The sequence below is a fragment of the Moschus berezovskii genome, chromosome 15 (genome assembly GCF_049115385.1).
Source record: "Moschus berezovskii isolate FMDL1 chromosome 15, NW_MosBer_1.0, whole genome shotgun sequence".
Lineage (NCBI taxonomy): Eukaryota > Metazoa > Chordata > Mammalia > Artiodactyla > Moschidae > Moschus > Moschus berezovskii.
This window is the reverse complement of record NC_142474.1, coordinates 30,149,511-30,176,298: the sequence shown is the minus strand read 5'-3', so window position 1 is coordinate 30,176,298 and position 26,788 is coordinate 30,149,511. Positions and strand designations below refer to the sequence as shown.

Below are 26,788 nucleotides of genomic sequence, written 5' to 3'. Positions count from 1 at the left end.
AGCCCATGTATTATTTTTTTGTTGGCATGAATATAGCAAAAAATAATACATCTTTTTAAAGAGATGGCCCCAAATAGATGCTGGAAGGAAAAGGTATTTTTGGAGAGAAAAAGAATAAATTTTTTTTCTCTCCAAAAATAGGGACTATTTTCTTTTCCAGGCTGACGGAGGACTTTGTGCGCGACCTCCGCGCTCGCACTTCTCTCTCCCATGCGAACTCTGCGGCGGGTGCACCCCACGCCCGCGCGCCCGGCCGGGGTCCCTCCGGTCGCCAGCGCCCCCAGGACTAACTGTCCTCTCCTCATTTCCAGTAAAGGCAGACGGTGCGCAGAGTCCCTGTGTGGATGCTGCCCAGGACACGCTAGGTACCGCGGACACGCCGCTCGGACGACCATTGCTGCACGGCTCTTGTCCCCTCCCGCTCCAAATACTCTGCTTATTAGAGGTTCTAGATGCGCCAGGGAAAGGCTGGCGCCTGCCCGGCCCCCTAGGCTCCGATTCTGATTGGCAGCTCACCTCCTAGCCCTTCGTGGAGCCCCTGCCCGCCTCTGACCCCAGGAGCCCTCCTGGGCGACAGGGGCACGGCGCTAACGCCCTTCCTTTGCCCCAAGCCAAACGATGCCCCAATGATGCTGTGCTCCAAGCAGGAGAGGGGCCGGCCAGGGGGTCTGAACCGGCAAAGCGCGCCTTCCAGGGTCTGATTGCTCTCCTGCGAGACTTCTGCATGGCCGGGCCATCTAGCACCTCTACTAGGCAAGGGAGGGCGCTGCCCTCCACCCGCTGCCCGCCCGCGGGAGGCGGCTCTGTCCTGTGTGTGCTGGGCTCCCTGTGGTCCTGGCACACCAGATGCACCGGAAAGCCCAAGGTCCGCGGCTCCCTCCTCCCACGTACAGGCCTGGTTTAGAGCAGACTGGAAACGGGTCGGTGGAAGGGCCGACCTTTGCCCAGTGGGCTCCCTGACTGCCGGCACGTTTCCGCTCTCTGTGCCCTGTCTGCCCTCGGGGGTGTGGAAGTGTCTGTCCTCCTGCTTGCTCTGGGCCCCCTGCTGCCCGCCCCACCCCGCCCCGTGCGGCCCGCAGGTGCTGGCAGCTGCACTCACCAGTCATCGTGTGCATGTGGTCCGAGCTGGCCCTGGAAGCAGGGTTGTTGAGCGGTGGGCGTGGGGAGGGGCCGGGCAGCAGGTTGGGGCTCCAGGGCAGCATGCCTGCACACCTGCATCCATGCATGCTCCGAATCCTGCTCCCCCGGAGAGGGGCTCGGAGGGTAGACCCCCCCGCACCTGCCGTGCTGCCTGTGTGTTCTGAAGTAGGCCTGCGGGGGTGGGGGGCTCTTGCAGCCCTTGGAGGGGAGATTTGGGGTCCCAGTAGAAGCTGTCCTGCTTGCCCAGAGCTTGTGTCCAGGGGGCTTCTGGCCACAGGCTGACCTGTCAGATCGGGGGCTGTGGTCAGGCTGCCTGGGAACCGGAAGGGCCAGCGGTGCCCACAGCCGGTCCAGGGGCCCAGGCCATGCTCGGCCCCGCTATGTGTGTTTCACAACTCTCCTCTCATCTTCCTCACCTTCCCTGGGCATCCAAGGTCCAGCCGTGGGCCAAACGATTCTCTCGGTGGATGCTGGCTCTCCCCCTCCAAGCTGGGCCCTGGCCGCGCAGACTAGGGTATAGCAGCGCTCAGCCGGGGTGCCCCCTTGCTTATCCCTGTTGATGGCTGGCTTCTCTTTTTGGGGATTTTGCCCTGGATGGGGGATGGGGGTGGTGGCAGGCAGGAGAGGAGAGGCTGGGCCTTGCTTTCTCCCCCAGACCTTCCTGAGCTTACTCCCTGGCCCCGTGTAAATGCCCTTCACTCGGAGGGTGAGCTAGCCTCCCGCTCCTTCCCTGGGGGCAGGCAGCCAGAGTCCCACCCTGTGTTTGCTTCCATCCTTGGCTTGTGAGGTGAGGGAGGGCCTCTCTTGACTCCTGCAGGACTGTCGGCACTTAAGCACCTGGAGTTGACGAAGGATCAGGGTGGCTGGGGGGCTGCGTGCCTGTGACTCTGAGTTGTGATAACTGAGAAAGTCCAGACCAACACCCATGGTCCCCCAGCAGGGTGCTCCTCCCTGGTCTGAGCAGTCTGAGAGTCAGGGATGGGATGGAGGGGCCAGGGCAAGGTCAGGGAAGGCTCCTTCCTGTGGCTCTGTCTTTGCTGGCAACTACGTGGGGCCAAGTTCCAGGGACCCCTGGTGTGCACAGGACAGCAAGTCCAGCTGGGGCTCCCCATCAAGGGCTTGGCGGGTCCCTTGCCTCTTGGTTCTCCTGCCAGCTGGTGGTCTCCTTTGGGAACGACGAGGGTTATCTGCACGCTGGCCCCCATGCCCTGGCTCCGGGGGTCCCTCAGCCCCCCACCCCTGTCTTTTCCTCGTGCCAGGCACAGCAGTTACAGGCTTGAGACTAGTGTCCTGAGCAAGCACATGCCCTGGCTCCTGTGCAAGGGGACTCTGGACACCTAGAGTCTCTAGGGGAACCTCCCCTCCAAGCGGGCTCCATGCCTCAGGCCTGAGAACTAGCACAGAGGGTCTCAGCTGGCTGGGGGCAAGGTCGGGGCACCAGCTTAGACTGCAGTGTCTGGGCTGCGTGGATCAGGCCATGGGCCGTGTCTTGTCCATGGCCCATCATCTCTGCGCCGTCTGATGCTGTGTCAGCCGTGGGTCCCCCTTGGGTCAATGGAGGTGGCTGACCTGGGGCATCTGTGATGGGGCTGGCACTGTCTGAGGGATCAGCTGTGGTGATCATTTCCCAGGGGCAGCAGAGGCCCTGCCAGGTGCCTGTGTGGGCTGGCCCCAGGCCCTGGGCCCCAGGGCAGTGCAGAGGCCACTCCAGGAGGTCCTGTGGCCCCTCAGTGTGGTGGTATGAATGGGTTCACAGTTCACAGGGACTTCGCTCTCCTCCGGGCAGATGGTGGTCTGTGGGAGGAAGTGAGTGGCCTCCTGGCCCTGGGCCTGACCTATGACTACCACGGCTGCTTCTGTCTCCTGCCTGAGGCCTGGAGGATATTAGAACGGACAAACTCGGGGTGTCAGATCTATCTCCATGGTTACCAAGAGATGAGGGCAGGGAGCCCATTTTGGGGCTGCGGCTGGATGCCAACGGTTGCCCCTTCCCTGCGGCCTCTGGCCAGGGCTTGGCTGGCACCCCAAGTGTTCTCCAGAGCGTGAATGTTCTATTCCTGGATGGGTCCTGTTTGGGGGGGCCTGTGCCGCCCTGGGTAGAAGGGGTGGGCAGACCCTTGCCCTCTATGCTGCTTCCCCTCCCCATCCCCTGCAACTCTTCCTCCAGGCAGCTCCTCAGGGTTGGGCAGAGGGGCCCAGGGGTCAGCTGCAGACCTCACCCTCCTGACCTGGGGCAGTTACGAGGGTGGAGGGGAAGGTGTGGTAACCACTGAAGTGGCTGGGTGCCCTCAGGAGGTGCCCAGGACGTTTGGAGAAGGAGGCCTGGCCGGACAGTGTGGCAAGAGCTCAGGCACCTTTGGGTGGCAACTGAAAGTGATTTCAGAGTCCACTGACCGACCCCCGGCCAGGCTGAGCACCCAGTGGGCCCCGGGAGTCTGTGGTAGGGCTGACCCGTCTCCACTCACCCGGGCGACCCTCCTTCCCCATCCCCATGGCCTCAGCGCCCCATCCACCCGCCAGCAGCCAGTGGGCTGGAGTGTTCTTTGCAGGGTGACCTTTCTTGCTGTCTTTCTGTGTGTCTGTCCGTCTGTTGGTTCTCGCGGGAGCAGTCAGAAGGTCAGTTTGAAAGACCGTGTCTTCTCCAGCCCCCGCGGCGTGGCTGCCAAGGGCAAGGGGTCCCCTCAGGCCCAGACTGTCCGCCGGTCACCCAGCGCCGACCAGAGCCTGGAGGACAGTCCAAGCAAGGTGCCCAAGAGCTGGAGCTTCGGGGAACGCGGCCGCGCCCGGCAGGCATTCCGGGCCAGGGGTGCTGCTTCGCGGCAGAACTCGGAAGGTGGGTTGGGCAGCCCCGGGGGTGGGGGCCTGCTGTCCTGGAGCTCCGGGAGGTGGGGCCGCATGGGCTTGTCCTGCATCACGAACTCCATGCTCACCCACGGCACTGGTGACGGCACACCCCTGCTCTTAGGGCAGACGTTCCCCGGGTCCCGTGTGTGGACAAATCACAGTTTGTCCATCTGTCCATGCACAGTGATGCCTTCTTATACTCTCATGGTGGCTGCTCCCTGAGGAGCACAGTGGAGGGGAGCAGGCTGAGAAGGCAGGAGTGGGGGGCTGGAGTGCTGTGGGGCCAGAGCACCAGGCCCCTCAGTGCCGGGGGCTACCCGGCCCCTCACGGGCTGTGTCTTTCCACCCAGAAGCAAGTCTCCCAGGGGAGGACATCGTGGACGATAATAAGAGCTGCAACTGCGAGTTTGTGACAGAGGATCTGACCCCAGGCCTCAAAGTCAGCATCCGGGCTGTGTGGTGAGGACCTGGCTGCCTCTCACAAAGCCATCTGTGCATGTGGGGCCTGGGGAGCGGGTGTGAAGACACGACTCCAGGGGGATACCTCATGGCTGACTCCCCTTCAGCCTGGGCCCTGTGGCTCACAAGGCACCTGCTGTCATGGCCATCGCCTGCGCCCAGGTGCCATGGACAGCAGGAGCTGTGCTGCACGGGGGTTCCTGAGTGGGCAAGTGTCCTCAGCAGAGCTGGGCCCAAAGGTGGAGGGAGTATGGGGGGTGGATGTCCCAGATAATAGGGCTAGAAATGCTAGGAGGGCCATAGCTAGGTGGTCCTTGGAGGGCTGCCTTCGGTGGTCTCTGCCCAGGGCTCACAGCCCCTCGTCTGACCCCCCAGTGTCATGCGGTTCCTGGTGTCCAAGAGGAAGTTCAAGGAGAGCCTGCGGCCCTATGATGTGATGGACGTGATCGAGCAATACTCAGCTGGCCACCTAGATATGCTGTCCCGCATCAAAAACCTGCAGTCCAGGCAAGAGCGCCCACCCTGCCCTGGGGTGCGGAGCCGGGTCCTCTGGGCCAAACCCGGGTGCTGTTTGGGGACCGGTGCAGTGCGGTCTGCCCGTTCCTGGCAGAGGTGTGGTGGTGGATGTGGCTGCAGACACAGTGGCTGGCCCTGCTTGCTGCCACATCTGGGCCCTTCCTCTCCGGCCCCACGCCGGCCCCATGTGGGCTTTCTGCCGTGTCCTCGTGTGGTCTGTTTTTGAATCTCTCTGTTGTCTCTCTCTTCTCTCTGCCCTTGCCATGATGGGCAAGCGTGTATGTGTGCACATGCACGTATGTGAATGCACATGTGCACTCACGTGTGTGCAGACCTTAGGTACACATGTGCACACGCGTGTATGTGTAAGTGCATGCATGTGCATGTGTGCACAGAGGGCAACACATGTTTTGCAGAAGTGTGTGGGTGTACGCATGTATCTGTGTGTTGTGTGTCCTTGCATGTATGTGTGCCCATGTGAGCTGGGGAGAGTAGTTCTGTTGAGAGGTGAAGGGGCAGGTTTCCGTGGGCCTGTTGGGCAGCAGTTAGGCCATGTGGCACCTCTTCCTCCAGAATGGAAGGGCAGGTTCTCCCTCCCCTCATGCAGAGGGATTCCCATGGCCAGAGTGGGTGATGGGGCTGGACAGGTGCCTGGTGTGGCCGGAGCAGGGCGCACGCGGGCACTGCCGTCTCTGGCTTGTTCACTCCAGGAATCAGTCATACGTGCATCTACACAGACACAGTGAGGACCCAGGACACACATGCACACAGAAGCGCACAGAACTAAGGCTACTCCCACATGCTCATGCGTGTTGGCACATGTATACACAAGTAACTGTGTCCGAAGCCTCATGTCCACATACATGTCCCATAGGCCAGCACACACACATGCACACTGAGTACATGTGTGCTCAGCAGCATGCACCGTCCACACAGACGAGCACACGTATCTGGGGTTCCTGTGATGCCATGGCTGTCGTGGGTCTGCCCTGGCATGGGCCTCACCCTCTGCTGGCCAGGCCCCTCCCCTGAAGCTGCTGCCAGTTCTCTGACCCTGAAGCCTGGGCCCTGGCCGTGGAGGGGTCTGGATGGTCGCAGCAGTACTGGGGGTCAGCCCAGCCTCTGGCCCCATGGCAGGTGGTGTCTGCCCGGTTCTGCTTGAGATTCCAGGGGAGGGGTCCATCTAGGCCTCCAGCTCTCCCTTAGGGTGGGGCCAGGGGTTGACCCCTTCCTGTCCACAGGCTTGGGCCAGGGGGTCAGCGGCTCAGTGTCCTCCTTGAGCGTTGAGTAGACCTGTGTGTTTGTGTGAACGTGTGTGCCCATGAAGTTGTACACGTGCAAATAATGTGTGAGAGTGTATGTGTACACAGGTGTGTGAACATGTGCCAGTGCATGCAAACATGCAGGTGTGTGCAGTGTGTGAGCGTGTACGTGTGTTCACGTGTGCAAGTGTGAGTGAGAAGCTGCCCCGGGTCCCAATGGCTGGCCCACCTCCACCCGTCATGGCAGCTGTTTTTGTTCACCAGGCTCTTCTGTTCTAGATGGTCTCCTCTCCCTCCCTTTCCATCTGGAAAACAGATGGGACAGACCCACCCCGCAGGAGCAGGACCTTCATGTCCTTCCTGGGACCCTTGGCACATTGCTGCCAGCTGCCTTGTGTCCCGTGCGTGTGGACACTGGCCCGGGCAGACGGGGCACCATGAGCTTGTGGCTCCGCCCGGTGCCAAGGTCCTGGAGCTCAGAGTCCTTGCGCTCCAGGGTCGGGGTGGCCTTCAGCAGGTCGTTCCTTTTGTCTCTGCAAGTTCCTGCTGCCCCCCACATGTTGCTTCACGATGCATTTTCCCGGTGTCTCTTTTCTTGTTTACTCGCCAGGATAGATATGATTGTGGGCCCCCCACCCCCTTCAACTCCCCGGCACAAGAAGTACCCCAGCAAAGGACCCACGGCCCCTCCGAGAGAGTCACCCCAGTACTCACCTAGGTCAGGACACGCCCCGCCTGTCTGTGTGGAATGCCAGTCCCCTTCGCTCCAGCCACATGACGGCAGCACCCTCTCTGCTCGACAGGATGCGGGGCTGTTTCTATCCTTGACAAAGCTACGTCCTCTGAGGCCCCGGGAGGCTGGGTCAGGGGCCCTTGAGCTGCTCCTCTTGGCGTGGTCCTGGGGAGGCTGTGCGACACCTGTGTGACTGCTGTGGGGCGCTCCCCAGGCACAAGTAGACGGCAGCCCCCAGGGACCAGAGGCGTTCAGAAGTGAGGGCCTGCCTTCGGGGGTTCTGCCCAAGCACCAATTCAGGCTCCTAGCACCACTGCCGGTGGATCACCCTGTGCCGCTTATGGACCAAGCAGGTGCTCTGGCCTCTAGACTCTGGTGAAGAGTGACTAGGAAAGGCCCCAACCTGAGTGGGGCACCCAGGGGGTCCCCAGAGCCCTGGGCTTTGAGTTCAGTTGTCACCGCAGTCAGGGTTCCTGCAGGAGATGGTCCCGGTCAAAGGGGAGTGGGGTACGAGGGCAGTTAGGTGTTAGGCAGCAGAAGCAGGGTCACTGGTGGTTAATTCAGACATCGGAGCCTTCCTGTTCCCCTGGACGGTTGAAATGATGGCTGTGACGCCCCCGGCAGGTCTGCGAGAGCAGCACCCAGGGCAGGGATGTGGGGTGAGGGCAGAGGCACCCTGGCCGTGCTGGCAGAGAGGACCAGGGGTGTCCTGAAGGCCAGCAGGAATGCCGGTCACTGGGCCAATGGAGCGAGTTGGGTGTCTGACTCCAGTGTGCTGGGGTTTCTCTGCATGAGGCCGGGGGTCAGTGTACTCGGCACCCCAGCCTGGCAGCTCTCCTATAAGAAAGGAGTTTTCGAGGGTGCAGGCCTGACCCAGGGCAGCCCAGACAGTGTTTGTTGCATCCCCTGTCCTTCCCGTGTCCCGCAAAGAGGACATGGAGGACAACCCCAAGGAAGCTGTGCCCCGAGACAGCAGCCTGCCCTTCCAGCATCGCTGCAGGGCACAGGGGCTGAGAAGGCCCTGCCAGCCCTCAGAGCCCCCAGGCCTCCCGGACCACTGCAGCCAGAGGACAAGCAGACTCCCACAGAGAAGGGGCCGAAGAGCCAACTGGGCATGAGGGGTTAAGCCCAGCTCCTCACCTGAGGCCCAGGGGAGGGGGTGGTACAGACTCAGGGAGCACCCACCAGCAGCAGCTCCAGGCCGACTCTGGGCTGAGGCTCCCAGGGCAGCAGCCAGGTGGACGGCCCGTCATGTGGCAGGGGTGAAGGTGCTGAGCGCCCGTGCCTGGACTGTGTGGACACTCAACACCAGACAGCCCTTCTCCCGCTCTGTCCCTACAGCGTCTGCTTGGAGTCTGAGGGCCCTTCGTCCCCCCCAAACCGCCCCCCGCATGATCAAGCATGATGCCCACTGGAGCATGAGGAGGCTGCCCCACGGCTGATGCAAGCCTGACCTCTCCTGCTTCCTGCGACAGACAGGACAGATCCCTGAGTCCTGACAGGCGATCAGGGCAGCTGTGGATGAGGAAGGCAGCCGGGGAAGGGGCAGTGGCTTCAAGTGGCACTTCTGGGGGGCGCTGGCAGCCCTCCCCACTCTGGAGCCTGGAAGGAGGCTTTGCCCATGAGGCTCGCGTGGTCTGTGCCCGGGTCACTGTCCTGCCAGCCGCACCCTGGCCCCAGTGTGTTTGCCCAGTGTCCATGTGGCTGCACCCCTCCAGCTCGGGCACCCACGCTGCTGCTCTCAAGGCCCCTTCTGAGCTCCTCTGGGGCCCTTCCTGCCCACATGGTGGTCAAGCAGAAGCCCCGCCAGGAAGGAGGCCTCCCTCCCCTCTTGTTGGCTTTCCTGACTGCTGCCCTTGTCTTGAGGCCAGCTCAGCTGTGATCCGCATCCCCACTCGTGTGCACACAAGGGCACACTCACCTTCACACAAGTGCGAGCACATACATGGAAGCACGCACACGCATGCATAGTAAGCACACACGTCTACACGCACGAGCGCACAGGGACCCCTTCTGGTTGGCAGTGGCTCTGTCTGTCCCTTCTGGTTGTGCGTTGGTGGTTTCCGGTGTTAGTCTGTGTCCCCTCCCGCGCCTGGCGCATGGAGCGTAGCCCTCACACCCCCCTGCCCCCTACCCGCGCTTCTGTGGTTCCCCCTGCCCACCTTTAGCTCCGCCCCCTCCAGACCCCCGGGTGGGCGGGGCCTCAGTGGCACGTTATCCAGGAGCAGAGCTGGGGTGGGGCTCGGGGTGGGGAAAGGCGGGGGAGCTGGGGTTGCATGGCCCTGGCTTCCTTCTCTGCTCCTCGCTGATGTGCCAGCCCCGCTGGGATGGGACGGTCAAGGGACAGGCCCCGAGGGTGGCAGAGAGCAGGACGGGGACCTGGCGCCAGGCGTCTGTCTGTCCTGGTCCCTCGCTGCCCTCAGTCGGCTCTGGCTCAGTCGGAGCCTGAAACTGGGGGCTGCGGCCTGGCCCAGGAAGAGACGCCTTGGGCCCTTGCACTCTCACCCGATCTCACGCCCGGGGTGGGTCTCTTCCGGCAGAGTGGACCAGATCGTGGGGCGTGGCCCAGCGATGGCGGACAAAGACCGAGGCAAGGGCCCGGCGGAGGCGGAGCTGCCCGAGGACCCCAGCATGATGGGGAGGCTGGGGAAGGTGGAGAAGCAGGTGGGAGAGGTTGGGGGTCCGTGGTGTCAGCGCGGCTGCTGCGGGAGGGTGCGCCAGCTTTGTGGGGAGCTGAGGGTGTCTGGACCCTGGGTACCCCATGAGCACTCCCAGGCCTGGGGCACTTCCCTTCTGCTGGCCAGCGCCTACAGACCCCAGGCCAAGCACTGGCTTGCTCGCTGTCTTCTTGCCTGGGGGGTGCTGCTTCAGGGCCTTCGTGGTCATTCTCCACCCCACTTGGCTGACCTTGTCTGACTTTCTTCTGCTCTCTTGGGAGCAAGTCCTCTGGAACCACACACAAGACCCTTTGCTGAGGGTCTGCTTCTGGGAGCCCAGGAGAGGAACGGGTGGTTCCTTCCCTTTTGAGTTTGCTCTATGGGTGAACCCACACAGTTGTCCATAGAAGCAGGAGTGTCCATGCTCTTAAGCCCTGAGGCCACATACCCTGATGGGGGCAGTCAGAGGCTGAGCTGCCGGGGGAGGGGGTGTCCTGCCTTCTATTGCCTCTGCAGTTCTGTAGGTGACATCCTGTGTCCCCCCCACCTCTGGGGAGTGTCTAGGGTCCCCACCTGTCCAGGGAGCATTGCTGCCCTCCCCAGCTCCAAGGAGAATCCCAACCCCCGCCCCAACCCCACCATGAGAAGCATCCAGCCCTTCCCACCTCCAGGGACCGTCCTCCCCACCCCCACCCCCCGCCCCAGCATGGGAAGCATCCAGCGTGGCCCACTAGCCCCTCCCACAGGTCCTGTCCATGGAGAAGAAGCTGGATTTCCTGGTGAACATCTACATGCAGCGCATGGGTGTCCCCCCGACGGAAACTGAGGCCTACTTTGGGGCCAAGGAGCCGGAGCCGGCGCCACCATATCACAGCCCCGAGGACAGCCGGGACCACGGTGGCCGGAGCGGCTGCATCATCAAGCTCGTCCGCTCCACCAGCTCCGTGGGCCAGAAGAACTTCGCGGCACCCCCGCCTGCACCCCCCGCCCAGTGCCCACCGTCCACCTCGTGGCAGCAGCAGTGCCACCCCCGCCCAGGCCACGGCACCTCACCCGTGGGGGACCACAGCTCGCTGGTGCGCATCCCGCCGCCACCCGCCCATGAGCGGTCCCTGTCCGCTTACAGCGGGGGCCACCGGGCCAGCACGGAGTTCCTGAGGCCGGAGGATGCCCCAGCCTGCAGGCCCCACGAGGGCGCGCTGAGGGACAGTGACACATCCATCTCCATTCCATCCGTGGACCATGAGGAGCTGGAGCGCTCCTTCAGTGGCTTCAGCATCTCCCAGTCCAAGGAGAACCTGGATGCCCTCAACAGCTGCTACGCGGCGGTCGCTCCATGCGCCAAAGTCAGGCCCTACATAGCGGAGGGCGAGTCAGACACGGACTCGGATCTCTGCACCCCGTGCGGGCCTCCGCCACGCTCCGCCACGGGCGAGGGCCCCTTTGGTGATATGGGCTGGGCTGGGCCCCGGAAGTGAGGCCACCCACTAGCCTCCCCCTGACTCCTGGCCTCCTGGTCTCGAGGCAGATGCTCCGGGGCCCTTTTCTTAGAGCAAGGCAGTAGGGGTGCCTGTGCAGGGCGGTGGGCAGGCGTGGCCCTCAGTCTCTCACACTGAAGGTTGGCAGAAATTCTTTTCCAGCAAGGGGCAGCCCGGCTGGCCATGCCCACTTGGCAGACTCTGCAGACCATTGGCCCGGGCATGAGAGAGGCCGGGGTTAAGGCTGAGGACAGGCCCCTGGCGGCCAGGTGGAGGCTTGGTTGGGGGCAGGGTGGCAGCGAGGGGCAGATCTGCCTCGTGAGGATCAGCAGCTTTGAGGCCCAGGGCGTGTGGCTTGTCTCTGCCCCCATTCCTGTCCTGCTCCATCATCCTGGGTACCTCCCACAGCTGCTGGTCAGTGTCACCTTCTTCCCCTGGTTCCAAGCATCCTGTGACAGGAGCCAGCCAGCCCCACATTCAGGACCCTGGCCTGAAGGGTGTGTGGGGGCAAGGCTTGGAACCCCCTCCAGAACAGAGTGGCCTCAGACTTCCTGAACTTGATTCTTGTGGGGAGGGGCTGGCTCCATAGGCTCCTGGAGGGGATGCCTGGGGGCTCCCTTCCAGACCTGGAAGCTGGGAGGTGTCGCCTGTGTCCTCTCCCCTTTCCCCTGGCTGGGCGCTGGTCACCACGCTGTGGCCAGCACTGTGATATGGACCTGCCTGCGGGAGGGGTCCTGAGTAGCTAGGGTGCCCCCTGGTTGGGCTCGTGCTCTGGGGTCCTGACCCGGCCGGTTGTGATGAGTCGATTTGCTCGCTGTCCTCCAGGGATCCTGCCTCACCTGTCCCCCATTAGCCCCCCGACAGGACCCTGGCTGGACGATGCTGCAGCCAATGGGAAAACCCTTCAGTAGAGTCCTCCCCCACACTGTCCGGAGATGAAGAAGCTGCCTTGTAAGTGATCTCTCCTGTCCCTCCTAGGCTGACTATCCCCCCCACTCTCCTCACTGACTAGCCCTTGACTGTGACCTCTGGGTGTCTTGGGATCAGAGATGCCTGTTCCCACCCTGGGCCCTGGGAAACAGTGGTGCCCATCCTTCTCATTTTAGGTCTGAGGGGCAGTCACTTTGAGTCCAACCTCAGGAGGCAGAGTGGACCCTGTCCTGGGCCCCCAGCTGTCAGTGTGCAGGGGTGTCTGGCATTTGGGGTGACGGGACAGCAAGCCTGGGCACCTAGTGCCCTCTGAGGCAGTGACCTTCCTGTGTGCCAGGGCTGTGTCTGAAAAGCCTACCACATAGCGACATCCCCTGAAATATCAGGTCCAGGGAGAGCCTGAGCTGTCTCCTCAGGCTGCTTCCGTCCATCCTGGTCAGTGAGAGGCTGCTTGCTCTCTGGGAAGGACTCTGAAAGCAGCGTCTGAGGGTTGAATGCCCCTGGCCGTTAGGGTCCTGGCCCTCTGAGATCCCTGGGGGGCAGTGTCTACTACAGCCTCTGTGTGTTCCCCCCTCACCAGGACCCCCAGGTCCCCGCCATGTGCACCTGTCTGCTAGCCCAGTGCAGGAGGACCCGAGCTCGGCGTCAGAACCATGGTCTGTGTTCAGGGCCAAGGTGCAAGGATGCCTCCCTTAAGTCTCCAGGGAGGGGTTGGCTGTGGAATCTTCCATGTGGCCTGGGGCGGGAGGTGCCTCATTGGCCCCCTCCACCCAGCATGTCTGCTCTGTGCCCTGTTCGTGTTCTCCCCCTCAGACCTTCAGTGGTGAGCAAAGCCCCTCCTTGGTATTGACTGTGTGAAGAGGGCCCAGCAAGTGGCAGCTCCTCTGGGTGAGGGTGGAGCCCCCCTTTGCCCCCCATCTTGGGAGAGAGAGGCCCCAGCTGGAGGCCCCCAACAGGGCAGCCCCTGGACCAAGTGCATCCACAGCCGCTCCAGCCCTAGCTGTTGCTGTCTGACTCTGGGAGGGTTCAGTTCAGGTTGCCAGCAGCAGGGACCCACCCCCGTCGGATCTTCGCCTGCGTGGGCCCCCGGCCTGGTAGGAAGGGCCTTTGGCCCCTGGAGAGAGGTGCATGTCCTGTCACACGCATGCTCTGTGCTGTGGGTCCCTGGTGACCAGAGGGGCTGGCTTGGTCCACAGAGCTTCTAAGTCAGATGCTGGCGCCAAGGCCACTGCTGGGAGGGCCTCCGAGGTTGCAGAAGGAGGGGTTGAGGCCTGACTCTCCACGTGCTATGTTCAGCAAGGAGTCTGTGGCCTCCGAGGTTGCAGAAGGAGGGGTTGAGGCCCGACTCTCCACGTGCTATGTTCAGCAAGGAGTCTGTGACGCCTCCCCCATCTCTGCTTGGGGGATCGTTTCAGGGTGCAGTTTTAGGAGATGATGGGGTAGAGGCTCCTTCTCAGGGGTCCGAGCAACATGTGTTCCTCTGTGTCCATCTGCTGCCCCAGGGCCCCCACCTTCAGGAGGCGTGGCATGAAGTGCACTGCCAGGTGCACCGCACTGCACGTGTGGTAGGCGCTTCCCAAGAGAAGCATCTCGTTACCTGATCATATGACTCCCCCAGCCCCACACATGCCTGTGCTCACACTCATGCCTGCAGACACACAGCACATACACACTCATGCATACACACCCACAGGTACACACACGCCACCTGCACACAGGGTCACATGCATTCTCCCCCAGACACACCAGAGCGCACACACTCACCCATGTATGCACAATCATACACACCCATGTGCACATACCCATGCTCACACACGCTTACCCACCCATGCACCCACGCCTTGTCTGCTTCAATCCATAGGAATCAGCGAGTTCGGGAGTTGCACACAGTCCTGGGACGTTGACCCTGGGTGGGGTTCCCGCTCTTCTGGCCTCTGGGCAGCACCTCAGGGGGATCCCCAGAGCCCAGGCAGGTTCTCACCTACCCTCTTCCTCCTCCTCAGCTGCCCCAGAGGCTGTCCAGATGCCAAGATGGCCTAGGCTGGGCCAGGGAGGCCTTGGTGTCTGTGGGCATCCAGCTGCAATGTGGGGGCTCTGGTGGCTCCCTCTGCCCTCCTGAGCCATGTGGCCCAGCCTCAGGACCCTCTCCCTTCTCTGCCCCATACCTCCCTCTTCTGAGACAGCATGAGCCATGGCCACTGTGGAGGATGAAGGAACCCAGCCAGGGGGCAGGGGACTCCCTCCGGGGCCTCCCTGCCGGGCCCCTCCCCCTGGGAGACCACGGCACCCTCGGGGGGGCACCACCCTCCTTTGGGGGGATTTGCCAGGGAGTCCACCCCATGAGAAGAGCCAGTCACTGCCCTCTAATTAACACTCTTAGCTGGAGCGGTCACCAGACAGCAGCTCCCCACAGCTTTCACGCGTTGTTTTAACTTCTCCCTTCCCTAGGCTGGGGCACCCCAGTGGTCATGGGCCTAAGATATCAACACGGGATCGGGGGAGGTGTCCTCTTTTCTGCTACACCGTGTACCTGCTGTTTGTGGACAGAACGTGGCCCTGGGACATTGCTGATGCTTCTGAAGCCCCGGAGGGTGGGGGCTGCAGACAGGCCTTCATAAGATTGCTGGTGTTAATTCCCATGCTCCCCCGACGTCAAGACCACACCAGGCGCTGGTGGAGGCGTCAGCCCAGATTTCCTGCTGCAAAGTCAACGTTGGTTCCGCACCCAAGTCTCCAGAATAAATGGCTGTGAAGAAGGCTGGTTCGGCAGGGAGGCCCCACCTGGAGGGTTCAGGGCACCCTGCCACCAGCGGGGTGGGGAGTTATGAGCAACAGGGTGGCTTCATGACCCCCAGTACACACGGCTCCAAATTAGACACTCTTCCTCGCGTGGCGCCCTGCATGGTCCTCAGCTGCCCTGGGCAGTGACGTGGACAGTCCTTCCCTCTGTGACCCCTGAGCAGAACTCCAGGCTGCCTGCTTGTGTGGATGGATGTGAGGCCCCACAGGGCTGGGCTACTTGCTTTTAGTGCCCAGGGGAGCCACAGGCCATCCCAGGCCAGCTGCTTCCTGTGTTCCTGCCCCCAGGGCAGGCTCCACTTGGGCCTTTACCAAGTGCCAAGTGGGAGAGACGATCGGGGAGCTTCCTGAAGGAGGTGATGTGCTAGGATCAGGGGCTTATGCCTACCCTCTGTCCAAGGGGCCTAGAAAGCCGGCTGCCCAGGGTGGGACACTGTAGCCCCTGGAGCCGCACAAGTCGGGGACACAGCCTGCTGGCTTCCGTTGACTTGTGAGGATGGGGTCAGATGCGGAGGGCATTCTGGCGGGAGGAGAGTGTAGGAAGGAGGTAGGGAGCATGAAAAAGATGCTTGTGGGAGGAGAGATCCCTCTGTCTTGAGGAGGAGTTGGGTGGCTCTTGTCTTGGACACTTGCATGGGTCCCCTTGCCTGATGGAGGTGTGGCTGGATGGCCCTGTCTGGAGAGACCTTTAGTACAGGCAGATAGGCACTGGGAGAGGTGGGGACCATCCTGGGGGGCAGCCCTCGGTCCTGGGGTTTCTGGGCAGGCGTGTGGACTTCGCTGAATGCTGCACGTCCAGCTCTGACTGAGTTTCATAAAGTTGTTGCCTTAATGCACGATGACGAAAATTCACCGTGGTCACCCCCTGCCCCCCTGGCCTCTGCCAGGCACCAACCTGCGACCCTGCCGCCTCCTCCATCCCGGGTCCGCGGGCCCAGGTCTGCAGCAAGTACAAGGGGTAGGGGACCTCATGGCATGGCTCCTGCGGGGCTCTGCCTGCCCGCCCACCCGGGGACCCCGCCCCCATCCCACGCCGTCCGAAGACGGACTGGCCCCGGCCCCGGCCCTGTCTGCGCTGTTGTCTTGGCTGTCTTTGCACTTTTGTTCATGTTCATGCTCCAAAGAATATGTCATGATGCCTTCAGTGCTGACGAGCACCGTTGCGCCCGCGCCCCTGGAGCACAGCCGGGCCTCTGCTCCTGGACCTGTCACCCCCGTGACAGGTGACCTGCGTGCTGTCCGTTTTCCAGGGACAGATGCCCAGGAAGAGAATCTAGTTTTCTACGGACCAGCTGAGACTCACTGACTGCACTCACTGTCAGGCTGACACGTGTGCCACCCGGAGGGCCCAGTGTGGGCTGCCTAGGGATGGCGGGTGTGGGATCTGGTGACAGGGACACACGTGGGAGGTTCTGGAAAGCTGTAGCGCCACGGGGATGAGTCGGATGCCCAGTGGACCTGTGCACTTAGTAAAACACAGTGATTCAACCTGGACAGTGTGTGACCTCTTTCCTCAGGGCTCGGGGCTGTTGGCCTATGGCAGGGCTTAGGTGGGGTTGCACCCTCCAAGGTCAGGGCACCAAGCCCTGTCAGTGTCCTGTCACTGGTGTAATGATGGAGGATAAGCTGGTGGTTCACACAACAGACATGCTTATGACCCTGGGCCTGGAACCTGAGTCCACCGAGCTCCCCACCTGGCCCTTCTCTCTGCCACTGGGAGTGGCAGGAGTCCTGGAAGTGGCCCCTCCAGCCTGGGACCCTCAGGAAATGCTGGGTGGGTGCCTGTGTGCATGGGGGGCCCTTTTCTCAGGTGTGGGCTCTGTGCATGTGAGTGGAGACCCAGAACTCGCCGTTGGCTCCCTGCCTGGACTCTGATGTTCTCCAGGCCCTCCTGCCAGGCATGGCACCTGCTCTGTCGCTGCCCCCATACCTCCTGTCTGTGAGAGGAACAGGCTGCAGGTGGCTCTGAGATGTGGCGGCGAGCTGAGCCTGTATGTTCACCTATACTGCCCACTGCCCTCTGGAATTTTCCACTCCGCTGGACCCTCCTGGGGGTCAGCTGAGTAGGAAGAGCAGCTCAGCAGGACAATGGCCCGAGAGGCAGTGACCAGGCCTGGACTGCTGCCTCCACAGCCTGTTCCCAGGTGACCTGGCTCTGCAGCAGGGACTTAGGGAGGGGCCTGGCAGGACCAGGCCACCCACCAGAGGCCTTTGTGCTGTGAGACTTCCAGAAAGCTCTGACTGGGGTATCCTTGGGTTTGGGGGAGAACTGGGCTCTAGGTGCAGCTGGGCTCCTGCCTGCAGGCGCAGGGTCCCCTTCTGTTCTCACCTGTGTCCACCCAGATCACCCACCCGGGTCCTGCTGTGTCCCTGCCCGTCTGCTAGAGCCGGAGGAGAAGGCTCCAGAGACGGGGGTCATAGCAGACCCCTGGGGGCCCTGCTCTCCCTCCTAGGGGTGCTGGCCCAAGGTACTGTGGGCACCTGCTGTCCACCAGCTCACCCACTGCCTGCCCGCCACAGGGCCACTTGGGCACCTACTGGTCCGTTGGCCCCTCCCTCATCCTGAAATCTTGCTCCCCCGCAGTCTTGCCCCTTATACCCACCTGGACAAGCCCTCTGGGGGTAGGAAGATAATGTCCCCCCCTGTCCCATGGTGTATTTCCAGACAGCTTATGAGCCCTCCACGAGCTCACGTGCCCCCGTGATCACATGCCCCTGCCTGTGACTCATTCCACCAGGGTTCCTAGCATGCAGGGTGCCTCTTAGTGCCCGAAGGTGAAGCGGGCAGGGGACCAAGCGTGTGAGTGCTGGCCTTGGAGGGTCAGAGGAGACTGTGGTGACGGAGTGACAGGACATGTGGTGGACAGATGCCATGTGCAGGCACAGGCTGTAGGGAGGCTGGCGGAGAATGGCAGCCTCTAGGTGTGTCCAGCCTCTGCCCAACCTTAAGCCCTTCCTGGATGGATGCCCACTCTTGCCCTTCCTGGGCCCCAGGGCCTCTGCATCCTCGTGCCACTAGGTGGCAGCACTCACCTGGAGGAGAGCTGCCTGGAGCTCTGGGACACGGAGCCCATCTGGGGAATCCACCCTGGCAGCTCCCAGGGACCATCGTTCCGTGACTTGGAAAGGGTGACTGGTGGCTTCTGCTGTACCGATGTCCCCAGGCCTGACCCTGGACTCTGTGGCACCTGGGGAAGGGCCTGAGGGTTCAGGGAGGGGATCCTGCTGTGGGGGCTCCTTGTGGTGGGGGCTGGTAAGCTGAAGGGGGAGAGGCTAGGGTGCTAGCCTCAGGCCTCAAGGACAGTAGGAGGCACTGCTCCACCCAGCCACTTTGGCCTGGGTCCCTGTGTCTACTGACTTGCCTGGTGCTTGTTCTACTACTCTGCAATCCAGGGCTTGAAGCTGGGGTGGCTGCAGCTACAGTCCCACCTGGACCTTCAAACCTGCAGCCCCTAGGATCCCAAGACCATGAGGTGGTGTTCTCAGAATTGGACTTGGCTTGGTGGTGCTAGTGGTAAAGAACCCGCCTGCCAAAGCAGGAGATGTAAGAGCTGGAGGTTCAATCCCTGGGTCTGGAAGATCCCCCGGAGGAGAAAATGTCAACCAACTCCAGTATTCTTGCCTGGGAAATCCCACGGACAGAGGAGCCTGATGAGCGATAGTCCATGGTGTGGCAAAGAGCTGGACATGACTGACGTGACTTAGCACACAAGACTGAAGGCTCCTCTGGGAGCGGTGCCCTTCATTCGTTCAGCCATTCTCTCACTCACTCATTCATTCAGGTATTCGTTCATTCACCGAACAGCTCTGTGTCAGCCCCTGGAGCAGCAACAAGAATGAGAAAGACACAGCCTTGAGCTCAGGGAGCTTGAAACCCAGACCACGGACACCCTTATGAAGCCTGACTTTCCATGATGGCTACTGGGGCACAGATGGTAGGGACAGAAATGCCACTGTGTGCGTGAGGTCAGAGGTCAGACAGCTCCATGGGTGATCACAGGCTGCCCTTGCTGGCTTGTCAGGCGCCTTTGTCTCAAGGCAGAGCCCAATCCAATCCTGGGTCAGTGGTCCTAATGGACCATAGGTGCAGCAGGCCCTGGGCAAGCATTGACCCTTGACCCCGCAGGAGTCCAAAGTGGGATGTCTAGTGCTGGGACCATCCTGCCGCCCTGCCTAAGTAGCTGAAACCCAGGGAGGGAGCCATAGACACAGACCTGGAAGCTATCTCCCGTTACTAGACCTGCTGCCCAGAGCAACTTCTGTTGTCATCGGCTCCCTTTCCGGAAGCTGACAGAGCAAATCTCCCTGACCTTCTCCTAACACAGCTCAGCTCAGTCCCTGCACTGGGAACACAAGAGGCAGGCAGGGATGCTGGGCTTGTCTGCAAACATTATTACATCCCCGAGGCTGGTGCTGCAGGGCAGGGCTCTAAGATCTGGTGAGACTTGGGTGAAGTTCAGGGTTTTCACAGGTGGAAAAGAGGGTTACTGAGCAGGGGCCCAGCTGTCGTCACTGCCTGGTGTTTTGGGAGCCCCCAGACCACACCTCAAATGGTGGCATGGGGATTTGTGGGACACAGCTGTCCACACCAGCCCACCAGGCTGCCGGCTTAGAAGCTGCACATTTATGCTTGTTCCAGTGGAGGACAGGCCCAGAAGTTTCTTCCGTGTGAGGGCAGACGTGAGTCCACCTCACCAAGTCTGTGGTATTCTCTGCCTGACTGGCTGTGCCTTCTACTTCTGCATTCTGCCCCTCTGTCCTTGCCAGCGTCCTGCTCTGAACCCTTCTAGGGATCCCCAGTGCTAGCAAGGAAAAGTCCAAACCTTCCTCCCACATCTGGACCTCTGGGGGCGGGGGGCGCCCACCCACGCCTTCCCTCCTCATGGCTCTTCCCCAATCCTGTGGTCCTTCTGGGGCCGCCTCCACTCCTGCCTTCTCCTTGTAGCCTCTGCACCACCCTGCACCAGGGCCCCTCCCTCGCGTAGACCTGTGTCCCGTGGGTGGTGTACAGCCCTCTCTGTCCTCCCACCATGGGTCTTTTCCTCTGAGGCCCTCCCATCTCTCCAGGGCTAGCTTCTTGAGCTTGACTTCCTGAGCCCCTCCAGACTTGCTGGGGTTTGACACCAGGAAAGGCCCCAAATCCAGACACTGCTGGTCCTCAGGAAACCCTGCCCTGTAGCAGTCAGCATCTGCTTTTATAAGTTGCAAGAATGTCATTTCTTTTTCAATTTAAGATGAAATATCTTAACTCAAGCAATTGGCGCTTTACTTCTGCACATGCAGAAGGAGGCCTCGCTGGTGATGCTGGCACGTGGCCTGTGCTTCTCAGACACTTTTAGATGGAAAATGCCTGTCAGTTTTCAAGCATGGCCTTGAAACCTGGCCGGGCTGGGAGCAGTGAACACAGTGGATGGCTTTTGACACTGCCTTTCTTCCTGGAATGACCCTGGGTGGGACCTGCCCAGGGTGGCCATGGGCCAGTGGACCAGGAGCACGCTGGGCACAGGATTCATGCTCACAGGAGCCGTGCTCACATGGTCAAGAGTATCTATGGAGCACCTACTGAATGCATCCTTTGTTCTCTGCCTTGTGGGGAGGCAGGGGAGAAGGCGTGGCTAAGCCCTTGAGCCACTCAGAGACCTGCTGGACTTCTGGGAGAGGGGCAGAGAGGACAATGGTGCTCTGACCATCCAGTTGTCAGTCTGCACCAACAGTGGACCCGATCCATCTACCTCCTCCATCAGCCCCCAGCCCAGGAGCTGGAGAAAACAGCTCAGCCCTGTCCGCCACCCGCACCATTCGCCGGAGCCAGACAGCTGGAGCTGGGACTCCCTCCTTGACATTCAGAGCTGCTAATTTTTCATCACAGGGTGGGTTTGACATTTGCATTGGAATTGGTTTCTGTTAACTTCCTCTGGCGGCTGGCTGGCGCAGAGACTGAATCCTCCTGTCTGCCGCATAGCTGCCTGCGGTCCACCCGCCATGCCCGCCCTGGGGGAGGCTCAGGGCCTGGCTACCTAGCCACAGACCTGGTCCTCCACCCAACCTTTGCTTCCACCTTGACCTCAGGACACGACTGCCCACCCGACCCCTAGGCAGCTCCCCCACAAAGGTGTCCGGGGGCCCTGGTCCTGGGGCCATCTTCCCTGGTGAAGCCCCAGCACACCTGCCCCTCCACTGTTTTAGTGCCCAAGTCCCACGTCACCTGCCTCAGGTCAGGGTAGCTCCCTTCTTCTCATCCCAGCATCTACACATGCTGGCATCCCCTGGCACCAACCAGCCCAGGAGCATGCTCCCTGCAGCATCCAGACCTCACGCGGCGCACCATCCCTCCATGCTCCCAATGCTGCTGTGCTGTGCCTGCATCCGTAGAATGGGTGCCCGCCCACCCCGGGCCGGGAAAGCTCACCCATCTTATAGACAAGGGCCGGGGGGACAGGCCTTGTGACCCCAGATTCGCCTCTCCCCAGGCTTCTGATGGGGGTTGGGGTGGGAGGGAGGGGCTTCCTCAGGAGAGAGGCTAGGTGAGTGGGCAGAGCAGGGCTAGATGAAAGCTTTACGGGTGGGAGAGGCCCAGACAGAGCCCCTATTGAGAGCCCAGTGCTTCCCACCCCAAGAAAGCCCAGCGCCCAGCCTTCCTTTCCCGGGACAAGTCCGCCTGTCAGGAGTCTGTCCTCCACTTGCAGCTTGGTCTGCGTTCAGAGCCCCCTCCCAATTTAGGAGAGGACCACATGGCTTGGAGGAGCTAAAGGGCCTGACCAGAGGTGCTGGGTCAGAGGGGGTTGTGCAGGAAGATGGGGAGGCAAAAGGCCCTCTGGGGAGACAGCAGAGTGGGCCGCCGGGCTCTAACACTGAGCACAGCTTCCATGAATTCTGAGAGCCACCCTTAAGGAGCCACAGGCTGGTCTCAGAAGGAGGTGGGTCCATATGGTCTGAGCAGTTTGTTCCCCGCCAGCCTGTGCCCACCTTGGGGGCTGTGGGCCCCCTCCTTGGCCACCTGGGCTACCCCTCAGGGCTCAGAACTTGCAGACGGCAGAATGAGGGAGCTGGAGGAGCCAGCAGGGGTGGGAGGGGTCTCAGGCCCCTGGGGACCTCTCTTGGTCCTGCAGAATCAGCCTAGGGAGTGCGACCTGTGGGGCAGTTGCCGTGCTCCTCCTCTTGTGAGGGGGAAACCCACCCCCAGACTGGAGGGAACCCGTGTATGCTGCTGATAGTCCCCCTGACTGTGGCCTCCTTGGAGATGGGTTCCCTGTTGGAGGGGAGGAGGGGCTGCCTGCCCATCCAGGGATTGACCTGGACCCTCACCCCAAACGTTCTTCCCAGGCCCCTCAGAGGCTGGGAAATCCTGTGCTCTCGCCACACAGAAAATACCGGAGTGGGGAGGGTGCTCCTCTCACAGGAACCCTCACTTCCGGACCCAGCCAAGGCTGCCCAGGGCCACGTGGGGGTGCTCGGCTCACAGCCTGTGCCAACACCAGCCTCTGGCTGAGACCTTTGACCCCTCTGCGTCCTGTCCAGATTCCTGGACTTTGAGGGTGTGTGAGGTGATAAATGGGTGTCACTGTTTGAGGCCACTGGGTTTCAGGGTAGTTTGTTGTGTGGCCACAGGTACACAACCACAGGATCACAGTGCACACAGAACACAGGTCTGTGGCAAAGAGAGCATGGTCTCTGTGGGTACAGGCTGAGAGCAGGGAGCTGCCTGCTGCCTCCCTTCTTAGAGTGCTGTGTTTGTGCGCTGCTGATGGTGTGGAGGTGCCGTGGACTTGGCATGGACTCAGCGTGGGCAGTAGGTCTCTTCTTAGTGATCGGGAACTTCTCATCATGGGTGGATGCTGAATTTTGCCATATGCTTTTCCTGAGTTTATTGAGATGATCACAGGGTTTTCTTCTTTCATCTGTTAACACGTCAAATCACACTGAATATTTTCTGAGTGTTGAGCCAGCCTTGCATCCTGTGCCTGAGTTTATTGAGATGATCACAGGGTTTTCTTCTTTCATCTGTTAACACGTCAAATCACACTGAATATTTTCTGAGTGTTGAGCCAGCCTTGCATCCTGTGTTGAGCTTGAATGGAGGTGACGTATTACCCTCTCGGTCTGTGGCTGGATCCCCATGATGACAGACGGTGCCCTCACTCTGCAGGGCCCTGGCTTTGGAGTCACTGGGGAACTGGTGGGAGTATGTCTTCTCCTTCTGAAAGTGATTGCATAACACTGCTCACCTACTAGAATTTACCAGAGAAATCCTTGGGCCTGGAGTTTTCTTTGTTGGAAGACTTTAGCCTCAAGTTCAATGTCTTTAAGGATCCTTTTGTGGGTCAGCTGGTAAAGAATCTGCCTGCAGTGCAGGAGACCTGGGTTCGATCCCTGGGTTGGGAAGATTCCTCTGGAGAAGGGAAAGGCGACCCACTCCAGTACTCTGGCTTAGAGAATTCCATGGGCTGTATAGTCCATGGGGTCGCAAAGAGTAGGACAGGACTGAGTGACTTTTCCACGGTCACTTTCAATGTCTTTTACACGTGCAGAGGGCTGGGCAGCGGGACGGGCGGGGGTGTGGAGTGGGTATGAGAGCCTTCCTAATTCCAGCTCTCTGTGATGCTCTATGGAAGCAGTTATAGGCATCACAGGCTAGATTTCTAATTTAAAAGCGCCAAACAAATCTTCAATTATTTCACCACGGAGGAAACATAGTACCAAGCGTAGGGCCGACCTTACTGTGAAAACCTGCACTTGTGGGGCGAGCACCAAGGGTGGGGCCCCCAGCCAGGCAGGCGCCTCAGAAAACAGTGTGTTGGGTCTGTGTCCCAGGGCCGAAACGGGTATGGTTGCCGAGGACACAAAAATGCATCATTTTCTTCAGCAACAAGAAGGTAAATATTTTATGTGTCTTTTTAAACAATTTGGCTGAGAGAGGCCTCTGTTTGTCAGACAGCCCTGCAGGCACTGACAGGACCAGTGATGCGGAAACCGCAGGTGTGTCACCGCTCTGAGGCCTGCCCATCACCCACCTGCTCCCAGGGGCCAGGGCAGGGCATGTGGCATCCAAGGCCACAAGACCCTCACTGCAAGGGTAGGTACCAGAAGGGCAGACCGCCTGTCCCAGTGGGAGGGGCCGCCCGGGTGCCAGCTCCTGCGGTGACATGGGGTAGGGAGCATGGGCCCACTTGCCCATGCACAATTTGGGAGCCAGGGCTCGGAATGCAGGATCTCTTGGTTCCTGGAGCTCCTCACGGTGGGAGTTGCCTTCCCTGGGAGCAGTTTGGGGATTCCTGGTCCTTCCCAGCGCCTGCTGCCTGTGTCACCCAGGGCTGTCATCCAGGACCAAGGTCTAACCCCCGCTGTGAACAGGGCCTGAGCTCCTGCCAGGTGGGAGCCCCAGTCCCAGGGGCAGCCCCCACCTCGACCTCCCCATCTTGACAAGGCCAAGAGGGCCCAATCTCTGGTTTATTCATCTTTCCTTCCAACAGCCCTGCTGAGTTGAAAGGAAAGTTGAAATGTAGCACCTGTGTGTGTTTGAAATGCCTGCCCCACCCAGAACCCAGCGGCCTCCTGCCGAGGTGTGCTCCTCCCCACGTCTTGGCCCCTCTGCTGGGCCCTGGGTGGAAGAAAGGCATCTTGCTCTTCAGGGAAGCCCACCAGAGGGGGAAAGCCAGCTGCCCTGGAAGTTCTCCTGGCCAGCCCCAGTCCCCTCTTACTCTCAGCCTCCTCTGGCTTGAAGCAGCAGATAATGGGCTATGTCTCATCCTTGAGTCTAGGGGGGCTCCGGGTGAGAAGGAAGCCAGGGCCCGCCCAGCACCACAGGCACAGGGCCAGCACCTGGCCTTCCTGCTCCAGGGATGTGCCCAGGTGGGACCCTTCCCATTGGTGACTCTGTCTCCCATGGGGCTTCCTAGAAGAGGGCGTGGTTGTCCCCGGTCAGCATGCCACCCCCCACTGTAGTGAAGGGGAAGGGTCCCCCTCTCTGAGCCTCAACTGCCCATCAAGACCACTCTGGAATGAACAAGGTCACCAGCAGGACAGAAGAGGCCCAGAGGCTCCCAGTAGGCAGTGCTGGCACCCGCACTCACTTGCTGAACCCTGTGGGAGGGGGTTCAGGGTCACAGTGCCTCCCCAACTCCTTGCTCTTGTAAGCCAGGTCAGGGCCCCCCACCTTCAAAGAGCTCACAGTCCAATGAGCTGTGACCAACGGAGGCACCTGCATGTTGCTATGGAAACACTGTGAGCTACGGGCTGGGGGATGGGCCTGGAGGGTCTGGGTGTCGAAAGATGAATGAGCTTCCAAGCCTGGCAGGGCTCAGAGGAGGTGGGAGGGGAAGCGTGTCCTTCTGGGCAAGTGAGAAGCTTCTGAGATGGAGGAGAAACCCCCATATGTGGGATTACTCATCCTGTTCCATGCCTAGCTCCAGGAACCTGCTTATTTGAACATGTCTCAGCAAAGCTGGTCGTAGGGCTCAGGCCATTCTGTCTTCTCCCTGGTTTGGGCATGCATGCATGTGGGATCCCAGGCAGATAGCTGGGCTGGAGAGGGTGGGCACCTGGGGGCCAACCAGGCAAGCACAGAGGAACTGGGTTGTCCAGGGACCGAGTTCCTCACCCACCCCCATGGGGGAGGGTCTGTGCAGCCAAGTCACAGCCAGGGTCCACTGGGAGCGCCTCAAGTTTCTTATTTGCTCCCATCAAGGCCCCCACCAACTTGTCCCAGATTTTGGATGATCAGTGGGGAGGGGTCCTGCTCCGGGATGTGTCCCAAAGTGTCCTGGTCTGTGTGGTCCCTGGAAAGTGTCCAGCATCCTGCTGTGGCTATGGTCAGGACAGGGAGACCCCTTGGGTGAGGCGGGGAGAATCGAAGCTGGACAAGGCTGGGCTTCGGGCAGCCTGGAGTGGATGCCGGTGTGTCTGGGCCTGGTGATGGGTGCACCCCGATCAGCCTCTGGGTGTTTCCTTGGGAAGGGACTGCTGTGACTCTATGCCCTTGTCACATGTGGCTGACGATTCAGCTCTGATGAGAGGCCAGGCACCGGCTCTGAGCCTGTCCTGGGGCACGTCCTTCCCCAGCCTCGCCTGCCTCTCAAGAAGTCACATCCCCCAGAGGAGAAATACTGTTAGAACCTCTTCTCTCTGAGTCAACAGTCTCCCATGGATCCCAGCATCAGGCATCAGGCATCAAGCTTGCTGACGAGGGGGCACCCGCAATCCAGAACTGGAGATAAAGAACCTGCACACATTTGCTGCCACTCAGCCTCTGGCATCTCCCCAGGAGACAGAGAAGAGGCTGCTGTGGGCAGAGGGGCATCACAGCTAATTAGCTGGGAAGGTGAGACGTGGAGCCCTAATCACCAGCATCCCCTCGCGCCCGCCTTGCCCACCCTGGTTTGCCAAGGCATTTCTTTAGGTGGAAGTATGATCTGTGGGCGCGGAGGCAGAGATGGGGAGCAGCCTGGCTCAGAGACCCCACTCCAGCCTGAACATCCCCTCCTGGGGGCTCTGGGGCTCTTCACTCCCCTCAGGAGTGCAACCTGAGACCTTGGAGACCCCTCATTCCAGGGAACAGGAGAACAGACAATTGAAGGACCCCTCACTCTGGACCTAGATTTTCAAAAGTCTTTAACAATTGAGGCTCAGGATTTGCCTAATATTTGGGGTTCCAAGTTTTTCTAGAACATGGAGAGCCTCTCCTCTGCCAGGGCCTTCCTCCGATGGCCAGCTATGGGTCTGCAGCGATGCCTCCACTGGAAGCTCATGGGATTGGCCTGAAGGTGGGGAGTGTGGGCTGGTCCTTGCTCTCCATGAGCCCGGGGCCTAGGGATGACCTTGGCCTTCAGACCCCAGGTCCTCTATGGCCGAGCCCCCTGCACTGTCCCCTGCCCCCACCCAGCCTATCCAACCCTCAGCTGGTGTCTGCCTCAGCCTGTCCCTGGTTGCCCTGGCTTGCTCTCAGGCCTGATTCTGAAGTTGGGCTCTTTTCTT

At 60.9% G+C, this 26,788-nt stretch overlaps 1 protein-coding gene across 1 annotated transcript in view; it reads left to right on the top strand.

Moving 5' to 3' along the window:
• Positions 1 to 16,301, top strand: part of KCNQ2 (potassium voltage-gated channel subfamily Q member 2) — a 48,614-nt gene extending 32,313 nt beyond the window's left edge. The window contains exons 11-15 of the mRNA XM_088843923.1: positions 3,750 to 3,973; positions 4,335 to 4,443; positions 4,819 to 4,950; positions 9,495 to 9,618; positions 10,358 to 16,301. Coding sequence (XP_088700049.1) covers positions 3,750 to 3,973; positions 4,335 to 4,443; positions 4,819 to 4,950; positions 9,495 to 9,618; positions 10,358 to 11,089 — 1,321 coding nt within the window. The 3' untranslated portion in view covers positions 11,090 to 16,301. The remainder of the gene's footprint in view (positions 1 to 3,749; positions 3,974 to 4,334; positions 4,444 to 4,818; positions 4,951 to 9,494; positions 9,619 to 10,357) is intronic.
• Positions 16,302 to 26,788: the final 10,487 nt, after the last annotated feature.